We start from the raw sequence: 14,589 nt of genomic DNA on the forward strand, positions 1-14,589 counted from the left end.
CATTTTAAACACATTATTATAGAAGTGTAACACACTTTTTGAACGCAAATTATAGGGGGCAGCAGATAAGAGCAGCCCTCCTATCTAATTCAGAATGCTAGCTCAAAAGATAAAAGAAGCCCTGTATAGATAGTATTTAAATGATTAGACTTATGATATGGAATGTTTAGTTTTTATGTTATTTAACATTTTTATTTCTTCACTTTAAAGGTTAAATGAGTTTTCTACCCATTAACCTTAAAGTTGAAAATCAATGCTACCCTGTGGTGTTAGATCAATTGGAGAACCAAAGCAGAAAATGAACTGGTGTAAAATTTGTTTGTTAATTGCCCTCTTCTCATATTCCCACTGCTCTTCTGTCAATGTGAACTAGGCATCGGAAACATATTTGTAGACTAAGGTATTATATAATGATTTGCATTGAAATAGTTTCTCCTGGAACACTGATTTATTAATCTATTCTTAAGATTAGGAATAAAAAATTAAAATACATATTTTTGTATCTGTATGTCTAGATTCACACCTAGCCACATGTTGGGTTAATGTGCAAAATAAAGAGGCCAGTTTAAGAGAATGGGCTACCAATGCTTCAGAAAGAAAAAACAAAAAACAGATATGCGCCGCTTGGAGCAATGTAGGTCGCAAAAACACATGGTAGTTCATTACCATGCACTGTGATGCACTGCAACAATTTTGTTTAAGTGTAGTCAATATCTTCTGCAACAGCCTTGCAGAAGATAGAACTCAGAGAACTTATCAGACTGTTATACAGAAAACAATGGATAGTTTTGACTTGCGAAGCAAAGCGTGAAAGAGATATGTACAAATATTCACTGAGATTCTGTAGAAAAGCATTTGATCTAGGGCCACTCTCCAAAGTGGATATGTTTGAATACTTAACACTTAAACCATAACACTTGTTATAAAGCAATGAAAAACAAACTAGAAAACTACTTAGCTGTAAAATAATTTTGCCATAAAAAGTACTGAAACCCACACAGAAATCTTAGACAGAAAGCTAATTCAAATGAAATGTAAACTACTTATAGAAATATTAGATAATATGTTTCCTAAAACACAATTTATAAACTGTAACTGTAACTGTACAACTATAACATAAAGCTAAATTTCAGCCAAGACGTTTGTGTAGCTTTCAACGTTTTATTGCTGTCAGTGTCCTTATTTAGATTTCTTTTTATTTCCTGGTTATTTCATGGGTGTCAGAATTAATATAGGGAAAGCTTTTCAATACAAATAATTAATCCCACACGTTTCTGGGGTCAGCGAGTGCCCCTTCATCAAGGCCGTAAGTACTGCTACTTAAACGACGTGTTGTAGAGAATGCTTGCACACGCACTGCAATACTTACTACATCAACCATGCATTCCTAAGTCCACCCTACACATTTATCATCATACAAAAACAGACTTCATGCACTGAACTGAACTGCTTTAAAGCACACCCTGAAACATATAACTTAACATTAAAGACTTAATTTTGAAATCAGAGCCATCATCTTAATCAGTTATATTTTCAACTGTTTCAGACCAAATTGAAAATGGGGGAAAAACTTCAAAATGGGGACGAATACATTATTTACGACCTTACAAACGGTTCTAATGCCTCCTCCTATTCAACTATAAAATCATACTAACACTGCATTTGAAATTATACAAAACACTACTGTAAAGAGACAAATCATTATACACAAGCAAGAAAAACAATATATAGCCAAAACTTCTGGACCTTCACCTACGCTATGAGAATTTTTACAACCAGCAATCAAGGATTGGAATTAATGCACTTACCAGAACCTCTCTTTGTAACAACCTTCAAGCTTTGTGTCAGGGTAGCATAAAGGAGGATCAAATGTGGAATAGGAGCTTTCATCTTGCGACTCTAAAATCCGAACTCTAAAAGAAAAAGATAAACAAATTACGTTTTTAATGCTTACAATATGTAAAAACATCTAAAAAAGCATTTTAGAGTTAGGTAAGGTTGTACGTCTATTTATCTGCTGTGGAGAAAAGTAGAGTATGTTAATGTTATCGGCTTAATTTATCAGAGTTCTCTAAGAATGGGGAAAATAGACTATCGCAGGGGAACCTGGGTGATCCAGCAAATCTCATCCTTTCCAGGTTCCCATGATAGTCCTCTTCTCCAGTCTTGGAGAACTTTAAAAAATCAAGCGCTATATGTCTATGTCTCTGCTGTGGAGATCTCTTTAATTTCCTGTCCTGCGACATATATTGTTGAGACAGACATTTGCAATGTCCACAAAGGAGACCACAGGAACATTTTGTTATTTTATTTTTAAACCTTTTACTGCTTTTACTTTTTTTTTCTCTATTTCTCTGTAGGCAGCACAGTAGCTCAGAGGTTAGCACTCTGGTCTTTGCAGCGCAAGATCCCAGGTGCAAATTTCATCCAAGACACTATCTGCATGGCATTTGCAGGTTCTCCCTGTGTTTGCGTGAGTTTTCCTCACCACAGTTCAAAAACATGCAGTTAGTTTAATTAGCTTCCCCCCCAAATTGACCTACTATGGTAGGGACATATATATTGTGAGCTCTTAGAGTGACAGCTAGTGACATACCTATGGAACTTGTAAAAGCTTGCATAAAATGTTGGTGCTATATAAATACTGCGTAGTAATAATAATTTCTGGTGACTGCAATATGCTGAGAATGGAATTAGGTGCCAAAATGTTAAAGCAGCACATGAAATAGTTTTATTACCAGTTGGTCTCCAATGGGCGAAGTGTTAAGCAGCAGTAAAAGACTGATAGAAGATGGCAGTAGCCAAGGTTGGCTTGACAAGAGGGAGCACAGACCTCACCTAGCTGGAGGAGAGCATGCTGCAAACTAAGTATTCCATGTGCAAATATGCTGTGCTCCAGGAAACCACAAAACTATTTAATTCCAATTTATGATTCGTTGCTGGCCCATAACCTTGCAGTCCTTGGCCTCAGCAAATGCCATTTAAATACAACTCAGTATAAATAAGGATTGAGTTTATATGTACTGATACAAATGAATTTTAAAAATGTGCCACATCCAAATGTTTCTTTAAATACATCAGCAAATGGCCGGTCTTCTCCTAAGAATTTTGACACTAATAGCAATGCTGTATTTTAAATTTATACCTATAATTTGTGATAATACTTTATAATTGCCACATTTCACTGATATCCAGTGCCTACTTTCCTGATTATATAATTTATCTTTTATTTCAATCTTGAAAAATATGAGAAGATAGAAGGATAAAAATGAGAGCAGAATAGCTTCATGTGGTATAATGTATAAAAATTAATCTTGAAATATGAGCCTGGGGCAATCGTAAACTCTCTGACAATGTTAAAACAGCATGGGAAAGTAACTTGTGCTTCATTCGAGGACAGTGAATGAAACAGTTTACTTTCATCTTTGTAAGATCATCAACAGGAATGGGATTCCAATTTCCTCCCAATGGTATAAATGGGGATACATCTCAGAATAGGAAAGATAGCATAGAAAAGAAGAAATTACAATCGGTTCAATGTGTGAGAAAGATCTAAAGGCATATTAAACTAAGAGGGGTTATTACGAAATATCAAGAAAAATGAGGTCATCTGAAATTTGACATTCCATAATACACCATATGTTACAGTTACTTGCCACTCAAAGTTATAAATATGATAATATTTCTCTAGCCTCCAAGAAATGGCTTCCTTTCTCAAGCAGGTAATTCAATAAATATAAATTACAGTACCTCCACAAATCAAATTTTTCATCACAGATGATTTATATCAATATTTCAGAGTTATACCCCACCAATTTCAGTTTGAAATCACAGTTGAAGAAAAAGGGCTTGACTAAAGCTAGCGTCATTTCACCATGTCTGAGGGTGTGAAACACTACAGGCTGTGTTTAAACAATATATCAACTGATACTAGAATTTCAATATATGCATGAAAGGCGGACAGGCTCTAGAGTTAGCCTGCAGGAAGACATGCAACGTTTTTCACAGTTCTGATTATCCTACAGGAAATAGCTGAAGCACAATATACATCAAAACTAATAATTTATATGATATCTGCTAGCATTATCTAGCTGAACACAAATAGCGTTAACGACTTCCTAGGTCTACCTTGTGGACTTGGAATATTTCCTTATATGCCAAAAAAACCTAATTTTACTGGCAAATGAATATTCCCCTTTTTACCACAGGAATGTGAACCAATATTTCACTGAGTATGTGCCAAAAATAAATGAAGACTATCATTTTTGAAGCTGAGCCACATAGTCTTATAGTCTGAGCTACGTAATCTGAATCTCAACAGGTTGCTGCATGATATTGCAATGCAATAAAGAGTAAGTAATACATATTATTTTAGGCCGTATTCTCTCGTTTATAGTTGTAAAAATATAATGTTGTAGACTTCAAAATTAAGGTAGTTTTTGGGCTAACACCATAGGGAAGATGTGAATGGTTGGTATTCACATATCATGAATCCTTCATTTGGATGCTCCTAAGAGGACAGCTACTACAGACATATTGGCCTATGTCACATTCCTGTTGATAAAGTAGTAATGATTTTCAGTCGAATGTGAAATACAAATTTTCATTTTACAATAAAGAAATCTAGGAGCATGATAGTGTGTCAGGTTGAACAGGTTAGAGGTGGTTGGCATAGGGGCCTTACAACTTTCACCAGCCAAGAAATAAAACCAACCTAAAAATAAGGACTGCATGTCATATGGTATAAAAAGAAATGTCATAAACCATAGCAAAAGGAATATTTATATACTTGAGTATAAACCACTTTTCTTTCCTTTCAAAACACCATTAGAAATAGAGTCGTTTATACCTGGGTTATAACAGCAGGTGTCACTGTTTCCTCATGTAAAGCCTGTAATAGACTCTTGCCAGACACAAGATACATGAGGTTGTTACACACTTTACATGAGGACACAGTGCCTTCTAATAGTGGCTAACAATAATGCACAAAAGATAATTTCAGAGCAAATAACCCATCAAAACCAATTGAAAAGTATAAAATACTTTAACCTTTTAAAAAGGAAGAAATATATACAGACTAAACTGTGGTTTTTTTTTTCTCTGTTAAATAAAGGTTTTAAAAATACCATATCATGTATGAAATTTATTCAGAATACTTTTATTGACATTTCTATTAATAACTGTTTTAAATATTAGCAGTGAAGGCTGAATTTTGTGCCCCAGGATTATTCTTGAGTCAAAGCCTTTTCCTGTATTTTCAGGTAAAAATATGTACCTTGGTTTATATTCGGATCAGCTTATATTCGAATATTTAGGTAATTCATTTAGCTAGTGATTTTGTTTGCTTGCACATGGTTGGGTGACTGAAGCCAGCAAAGCGTTACCTCATTAACTAAGCTAAGTGAATTTTTCCTTGTAAAATATTACTTATTTTTGCAGCCTCAACTCTTTTAATAAATCAACCACATTGTTCTTCAGGGCAGAACTACATATCCCATGCATATAACAAGGCAAACAAAAAATATTAAACACTGTGCATAAACCAGTGGTGTAATAGTTTATTTTCTAGATGACTAGCCTAAAATCTAGCATCTCAACCTTTTTGTGTACTATATATATTAGAATGGATGTCATTTTCATCTTTTACATTTTTACAGAAGGAAGAACATTTCTTCTAAGTTGATAAGCACTTAGGGTCAATAACATAGCTATGTTGTTTATCTTCAGGAACATTCTATACAGTATAATATTTAATATACTGCAAATGTATTATATATATACTGCAAAGATATCTCACTTTACTTCACTTTCACTAGTTTCTGCAACTTATAAGCAGCAGAACTGTAAGTTTTATTTTTTATTAAGTTACTTAACAAGAGGCATTTGCAATAAAAAAGTGAATTGAGCTTCTAAGCATGCATGTATTTCTGGCCGATAAAACAACATTTTCCCCAAACTGAATTCTATTGTTTAATGCCTTATAAACTGTGGTAAATAGTAAGCATTTTGGAATGGAAATTTGCTGTGTTTGTACAGTTCAGCTACATTCATGATTCACCTAATGACAAAGCTTTGTAAAATTAATGAGATAACGCAATTGTACTCAGAATATTTGAACGTCTAAGCATTATTCCATGGAGGTGAAACACATGCTTAGGGTTTCACATAGCAGCAACTGCTAACAAAAGTGCCAATAAATCATGTTAATTGCATTTTTAAGACAAATGATATGGGTGTCCGAGTTTGTGCGCTCACAATATAGAAATAATGTTTGTTTTGTTCTCTCAAACAATTAGGGGCATTTCCTATAAACTGTGAAGCCAATGATCTGACCGCTTCATATGAAATTAATTAGGAGACTGCTGGGGTAATCTGAAATATGTACTGTGGACATTCTTTTTGGTTATCAATAATCCAGCTCAGAAATATAATTAAACCATGCTAGTATAATGAGCTTTGGTAAATAAATCATTATTCAATGTACTTTTCAGTGACTCTTACACTGTTTTTTTTAGTTTGTTTGTTATTTGGGTTGCAAAGATAATTTTTTATAATCATGACAATTATTTATTAGCACATCAGCATATTTGTAACATACACTTTTCATGTAAGAAACAAGGTGGTTGGCATTGTACAGTATGGTACAGCAGGAATGGCAGCACTGTTTGTCTCTAATAGCAAGTTAATTTATACCTTACATGTTTATTTTAGATCATCCAGATTATTTTTGTACATTTACAATTTAAAACTGAAACGGAATTTAGGCCAAGATTACCAACATAAAATTAAAGTCTTGCAGCAATGTTTCCCTTTAATCTGTACTTTTTCCCTACAAGACTGATCTGCCTTTAGATGTCCTCAGTCAGATTGCCAGCTCAACCCACTTCTTCATCTTGGCTCATGAGTTGATCATGCACACGTCCTGGACTGTTAAATGAGTATAGTGATGGGTTTATCTGTTACTTCCTTAAAACAGAATGTTCCTTGTGAACACATGAGCTTTTTGTCTCATTCTGCTGATGCTGCCTGTGCTGTGTTATAACTGCAGGAGGTTGGCACCAGGTAAAATACAGTCACCTGCATTGCCTATTTTTACAATGTAATTTTAATAATGTAATTAGGATTAGTGTGCCTTACAAAGATTATATCTTTAAAGCATATCTAAAACCTAAAAATCAAAAATGTTATAAATTGTAGTTTACTGGCCCTTAGATGTAGTGGCTTCCATTAGTTAGTAAAGTTTCCCCATTTATTTCACGATAGGAACCCAAAGCCTAATAGAAAATTAAATTAAATTATGCTGATTGGGCTGTATTACTGCAAATATTATTTTCAAATCGTAGGAGGGTTGCCAATAACCTCATTGCGTTAATCCCCAATGTGGTTTACCTCCGAGTAGACTTAAAATGATCAGGCTGATTTTCCAAAAATCAATTAGTCACCAATGGTGACATATCCCCCAACATTGGGACTGATTTATTAAAGTTCTCCAAGGCTGGATAGGATACACTTTCATCAGTGAAGCTGGGTGATCCAACAAACCTGGAATTAATTTTCTAAAAGCCGTTTGCTATTTGTTAGCAAATGTTTTCAATCCTGGACCAGAACCCTTTCAGGTTTGCTGGATCACCCAGCTTCACTGATGAAAGTGTAAACTCTCCAGCCTTGGAGATCTTTAATAAATCAGGCCCAATGTTGCTAATTTTCTATGTAGTTAAATGAGTCTGAGGGCCATTTTTACTGAAATATTTATAGACACCTTTAAGGCACTTTCTATGGAAATACAAAGTTATTGTGATAACAACTTTTTGGAACAATTTTGAGAAATTTATTTTTTTGGGTTATGTGAGTAAACCTGAGTACCCCAAGAAAACCCACAGTGTAGGCTTGGATTGTACATCAAAAAACTATGGGCAGTCCAAAGAAATAAAATTCTGACTGTATGTACCCTTTGTAATTACAAAATTGTGACCGAAAAAAAGATGGTAAACATTAATTAAAAAGCAGCCTTTTTTAACTTTTTAAAATGGGGGAACCCTTGAAATAACTTTCAGGTCTCAGGGAATACAAGCCAACATTTATGATATACCCATTTATTGGTAACAGCCTGGTGGTCAATGGAGTTTTATACAGCATTTGATAGGAAAATAACAGCACTCCTCAAAAAAAACATTTTTCCATAAAATGGTAAGGACAATACATCCCTATAAATTAGCTGCAACATTACAGTCGCTTACCTAAAACAGATCTTCACAATAAAATAATACCACTTTTTATTAGTTTTTTTAGAATAATGAAACCAAGCACCAATTGAAATCACGTCATGGATTTTAAATATTCAAAACAGACATTGCTTTGCACACTATTATTCATGCTCATGGAAAATATGTTCCTTTGCTTGAATGATCCAATTTACAATTGGCTACATTCAGAAATGATCCTACTCCTGTCATATAACACATGGTCATGTTAAGTCATGCCAAGTGTTATGACAAGCTTTGTGATTGGCTGGCTGTACAATGTAATTTTAATGTGAAACTATAAACTGACTTTTATAGGCACTAGAAATAAAAATGCAAATATGACAGAACAAGATAGATAGATAAATAGAATTTTCAGTGCTAAAATAAAGTACATCTAAAAGCAAAACTTGTTAGTTTTTAATGGAGGGTTTGGTTGACTCTTGTCATTTTCTTTGTTTACTAAGAATGCATTCCCTGTGGAAGACTTTTGGATACTACCTGTTAAAGGCACAACAGGAAGTGGGAAGAGATCATTAAGATTTTGGAACCTATACCTAAGGTACATAATACTTGCAGGAAGAAATGTGATAAGATCATAGATAGGAAAAGTATGCTATTCCACTGATGACTTGTATTCTTAGAGCCTGATTTATTAAAGCTCTCCATGACTGGAGAGGATGCACTTTTATCAGTGAAGCTGGATGACCCAGCAAACCTGGACTTTGAAGAAACCCATTCCTAGTTTGCTAGATCACCCAGCTTTACTCATGAAAGTGTATTTTCTCTAATAATTATACTTTATTCTCTGTTGTTTCATAAATGTGGGTACGGGCTAAAATTTTATGGTCAGAATGGATTATATAACTTATACTGCATTTGCTAAGTTCTAGGTCTTCTGCATAGTTGTTCTTGAACTATATGTACTGCATTTCAACTTAATTTAGATCCTTTGAGAATTCAAGCTGATGTAGTGGCTTCCATTAATTAGTAAAGGTTTTACACTTATTGTACGCTAGGAACCCATTGGCCATTACTGAACATATTATGTTCAAATTGTAGAAGGGTTGCCAATGACCTCATGGCCTTAAAATGTATCCCCAATGTGGTAAGCCTTGGTGTAGACTTGATCAGTAGATCAGTAGATCTGTAAAATGATCAGGCTGATTTTCAAAAAATGACCAATACAAACAATGGCACAGGAGGGCGAAAGGGCCCTGTCCAAAAGTGCTTACAATCTAACAGAAGGGGAAAGTAGTACTCATTAGGAATGGGTAAGTAGTGAGGGTTTGCTTGGTGGGTGAATAGTGAAGGTTTGGGAGACAGAAGAAGACAGGCAGGCGAGTTTAAAAAGATGGTAAAAAATGGGTTTGAAGAGCCCTATTAAATGTGCCGAAAGTAGGAAAAAACCTTTTAGTACGTGGAAAATCATTCCAGAGAGTCGGGGCCACCCTACAAAAGACTTAAAGTCATGTATGTTATGAATAAGGAAGTGCTTGCACCCATATGAAAGTTTTCTGACATGGATCAGCAGGTCTTAGCTGATTGTTTCATAGCTGATTGTTTCATGTAACTTATAAGGCTTTACTAGATGCTGGGCTTGACAAGGGAAAATCATTTTTTCTATTGCTCCCAACCAATCTTTCCCACAAACCAGGTTTGTGTCTTAATAAAATTACTACAGAACAAGTGAATTACTTCTTGTATTGCATTATCACTTGAGTGCATTTAAACTTGATAAATCACCATGCTGTATTTTGTATTATGGAAAAAAAAGTACCAGCAGTCGGCCGATTCAAACTTGGCAGTTTAGCAAAGGATTGGGTGAAATGCTGGTGGAGCAGATTTTGAGAAGTTCATTCATCTCTGTCAGGAATAAAGCTGAATCTCAAAGAAAATGGTAACAGTTTGTCAACTATCTGATGTTGCTTTAACATAACCACCCCATTCTGAGTAAAGAGGATTGTGGAAACTGCAGGCTAATAGAAGTTGGACAGGAGAACCCTGAACATCAGGGTACTAAAGAGTATAAAATCTCCTATGTGCAGTTGGCTCCTTAGATTAATATAGTTGCTGAACGTGTTTATTTCTCTTGAGAGAAATCTCTTTAGATATTCACAGCATACTGAATAAATCCCATAGGCACAAATGCATGTTTGAAAGTAAAATCTGATACTTATTTCAAATACACAATTATTGTACGAGTTTCAGCATGTATTGTGTTCAATGTTTCTAATCAGCAATATATAAGTATATATAAGCCTGATTGCATTTTATATTTTTTTGTTATATGTTGAACAAAATGCACTTTCCTTCTACCTCACATGTAGAATTGGGAGCACGACACCTATTTTTGGTATTATACACTAAGTTGAGTCTGGGAATACCAAATAACCAAGCAAGAATTTGTTTAAGCTCACCTTGGTTTCTCCACCAAACTCTTGCCTGAGTTTTACACATAAACATTAAGAGACCAAGAAACCATTCATATGCTAACGTGAATGTTAAATGGATTGATGTGATGCAGTCCAATGTAGTGTATTGCCAAAATTAGTGAGCCATTTTTGGTTTATTTTGGTGCATTAGGTAGGCCATTCAATGTGCTTTGATGCCCCACTTTGGTGTAAATATGCCCTAACTGTTTAAATAAGACAGAAGAAGATAGAATTTCATGGAAGAACCTGAATGATCCAGCAAACCAAAAATGCATCTGGTCCACGAGTGCAAACATTAGACAGTTAATAGCAAATTATTTTTAGGAAAACCATTCCATATTTTTGATACACCTAGGTTCTTCTATGATTGTCTGTCTATCTTCTCAAATCTTGGAGAGCTTTTATAAATGTATTTAATTTCTTTCTAAATTAGTCCTGATTTTTAGGACCTTCAAGGCTGGAGAAGATACACTTTCCTCAGAGAACCTGGGTGAACCAGCAAACCTGCAATGGAACTGGTCTAGGATTGAAACATTTGCCATTTAATAGCAAATTGGTTTTAAGAAATCCATTTCAGGTTTGCTGGAATCACCCAAGTTCAATGGTGAAAGTGCATATTCTCCAGCCTTGGAGAACTTAAATAAATTAGGCTCATTGATTCATCATTTCAGCTATAATAGGTTTTGTTTAGGAAAAATAAAGGCATTTGTCCAAGTATTTGTATTTGCAGCTTTATTTTATTACACACAATGTTTTGTGTTTATTTAGTAAAGAACACATAAACTTATTTAAAAAAAAAGTGTAGATTTCTACAATGTCATCAATGTTAATTTCTCACTACTTAAATAACCAGTCTATTGCATTGATCATTATTTCACTTTTTTCAGCCATAGTTGATTTGGAGTCTTCAAGGCCAAAAAGTAGGCTCTAATACAGTTCCTTAGTAATTTAATTTTAATCTTTTGCATCTTATTAGGATGATAAAGTAGTACCTGTCAACACATTTGCCAGTGAGCCAATTAACACTGACGTCATGATGACAATACAGAATTTCTGAAGACTTTTTGCAGTGCTCTATCCAATTAGTGTTATATCTTTAGAGTGACTCAGTATTTAATGTGTTGTCAGTAGAGAATATTGAAAAATATATTCATTTGCAGCAAGTCATTGAAAGTTTGGGCTTCAGTTCAGAGGAGATAACACTATGAGTTAGTCAGAAGACAGGCTGGAAGTTTTAAAGGTCAGGTGCACCTTGATATCCACAGATTTAATTATTTAGTTTTAAAGTATTGTTCATTCTATTACAAATCAAATAACAATTTTTAGCTGTATAACTATGTTTCTCTCTAAAATAAGGTATACACTGATAACTGTCAATATAGTTTAAATATTAGAGCACCACCAAATGTTAGTTTCTGTCATTATAAAATGTAAGAATTTTAGCTTTAAGCATTAAATTTAAGGTACATTTTGTAGGTAATTTTAAAAAATGTACAAGTCCTGAAAAAGTCAAATGATCAAAGAACACTTCTTGATTTAAATATTTTCTTAACCTGGGTTTTAAAATTATTAAATCTGGCAATAATTAATTTTTAATTGACAGATGACAAAAAAAGTGATGACAAAACATGACAAAAAATCTCAATAATACACCACCACCTGAAGTATATGTAAACCATAAGCCTAAAATTCCATATAAGCTTTAAAATATAAACATTTTTTCAAAAGTAATTTTTACATATTCAACACTTCAATTTTCATGAAAAAAATGTGGTGATCCTGGAGGGGCCCGGTTGCTAGTTATTTTGGGTTTATGTGTACGTAACCCTGAGTTCTAGTTGGTACAACATCTACAGTGTATATATGGCATTCCCCTGCTGAAAAAGAGTAATTTGTTTTATCGGTTACTGAGCTCAAAGCAAAACTCACCACAAGTAACAAGCTAAACATAAACAACCCAAGAAATGATAAAACACCAAAGCTTTTTTCTGCAATATTCAACTTCTATTTAAATATTTGCAATACTTTTTCTGAGTTGGATGTCTTCATGGCAGCATAATCTAACTAATTTTCTTTGGGTCTAGGTCTTTGTTAACCCATCCCAACCTGTCACTAGAAGTGCAGCTAATCTTGTCTACATGAATGTGCTTAACTAATGGCTGCATGTAATTTTTAGAACAGATTTCATGATAACAATAGTGAACAATTTCAGTTTAATATTTGTTTAAATGGCCATTTGCAGTTTCTAAAGTTTGAACAAGGACATAAGCCCTGGATCAGCACTTCATTTTTGACTGATTTTAAGATAATGAAGTACTTGACATGACCTCAATTGAAATAGTATTACCAGGTTTAAGCTTCTTGGATAAATAATTATTGGGTTCTTTTCACTTTAGTTGGCTCAGCTATCTCTTCTGTATATGGTCTTGTAATGTGGTTAAAAATCAATGCCCTTTACTAGTACGCATGTTTCAACATGGCTGGATAGTTAAAATCACTCATATTAAAAATGGCATGTCTTCTTGCTGCCTTTTCAATATGTAGCAGCAACTGACCTTCAGCAGCATAATTTATATAAGGTGGCTTATAACAAACCCTAATAGATATATTAGAGTTATTACCTTCAATGTGTATATTGCACATAAATATTTCATATTTACCACTTGCAGCCAGGACAGAGTGCAAAGCTATAGCTCCAAGTTTTCTGAAGTCTGATTAGCTGCTAAGCTGTGAATAGCCAGGTTAGTATGAGATGAAAAAAGATCAAAGTGCAAAAGTTCAAAATACACAACAGCATCACACAACTGTTTCCCTTCTGTAAGCAAGAAAGGAATTTTCAGTCTGTAGAAGCAGTCAAAAAGAATACAGTGCTGGGCTTTCTTTTTAGAATTCCCAGAACATTCTACAAACTAAATAGGCATCCTACACACCTCGTGGTAATATTTGTCTGTAAAATAACATATTTAAACAAGTATAATGTATTTCTTATGCCTCTGATCCCAGCTAATCACTTGTAAGACACATGCGGCTGTTATATGACTTCAGTTTTTAAAAGGTGATCATAACTGAAAGTCTGTTGTACCCTTTTTTTATAGAATTCACGTTATTGTTGTTAAAACCAAGCAAAACTCGTCTAATGTATATACAATAGTTCTAAAGTGATATCGACATCTTAGTGTAGTATTGCAATAGTTGATCCGTATGAGCCTTTGTGAATAATAGATTTACTATTTTGAGTGGCCTAGTGATGTTGACCTTTAGTATTTTTTTATCCTTTTTGACACTGGTATTGCTCAGTTCTTCTTGTTGTGAGAGCGTTCATCCTATTGGATGTTCTGGGTTGCAAATACAGGCTCAAAATATCTGTTGGAGTAAAATGAACCTTTATATCAGATGGCACTGTGCCCAAAATAAATAAAACCCTAATATGAATTAAACATTTATTTAAGAGTAACCTGCCATAAGAAAAGAAATGGCAGGATCCATCAGTGGCATGCCTAGGGGTCTCTAATTCAAGGACTTCACAGGAATAACAAGAGGTAGTAAATACCAATAGAGGGTTTGCCAAGAAACCACAAACAAACAGATGAAAGAACAGATCACTAGAAGGGCCTTCAAGGGGCAATTAATCCATCAAGCCTGAGTCAGCAGAAGATGGATGCATATTCAAACAGATGGGTTGGGTTGATAACCCAGCTGGACCTCTGGTTTACCCTTACATTTAGATTCCAGCAAGAGGTTCTTGTATCAAATTTAGTTGGGAGGTCCATCATATTACCTTAACCAATCCCAATCTAGTAGGGTGTGTGCCAACTGATGGTCAACATACCGAACACACCCACTAACCAATCAAGGAGTCCCAATGTTACCTAATTGGAATTAACTATGTAAAAAGGGGAACTGGGAGAATCTTG

At 34.4% G+C, this 14,589-nt stretch overlaps 1 protein-coding gene across 1 annotated transcript in view; it reads right to left on the reverse strand.

The window, feature by feature from the left end:
• The window catches only part of IL1RAPL1 (interleukin 1 receptor accessory protein like 1), a 794,786-nt gene that overhangs the window by 634,956 nt on the left and 145,241 nt on the right, over positions 1–14,589 (reverse strand). Inside the window, exon 2 of the mRNA XM_072427846.1 lies at positions 1,809–1,913. Coding sequence (XP_072283947.1) covers positions 1,809–1,890 — 82 coding nt within the window. The 5' untranslated portion in view covers positions 1,891–1,913. The remainder of the gene's footprint in view (positions 1–1,808; positions 1,914–14,589) is intronic.

This window comes from Pyxicephalus adspersus, chromosome 1 (assembly GCF_032062135.1).
Source record: "Pyxicephalus adspersus chromosome 1, UCB_Pads_2.0, whole genome shotgun sequence".
Taxonomy (NCBI): Eukaryota; Metazoa; Chordata; class Amphibia; order Anura; family Pyxicephalidae; genus Pyxicephalus; species Pyxicephalus adspersus.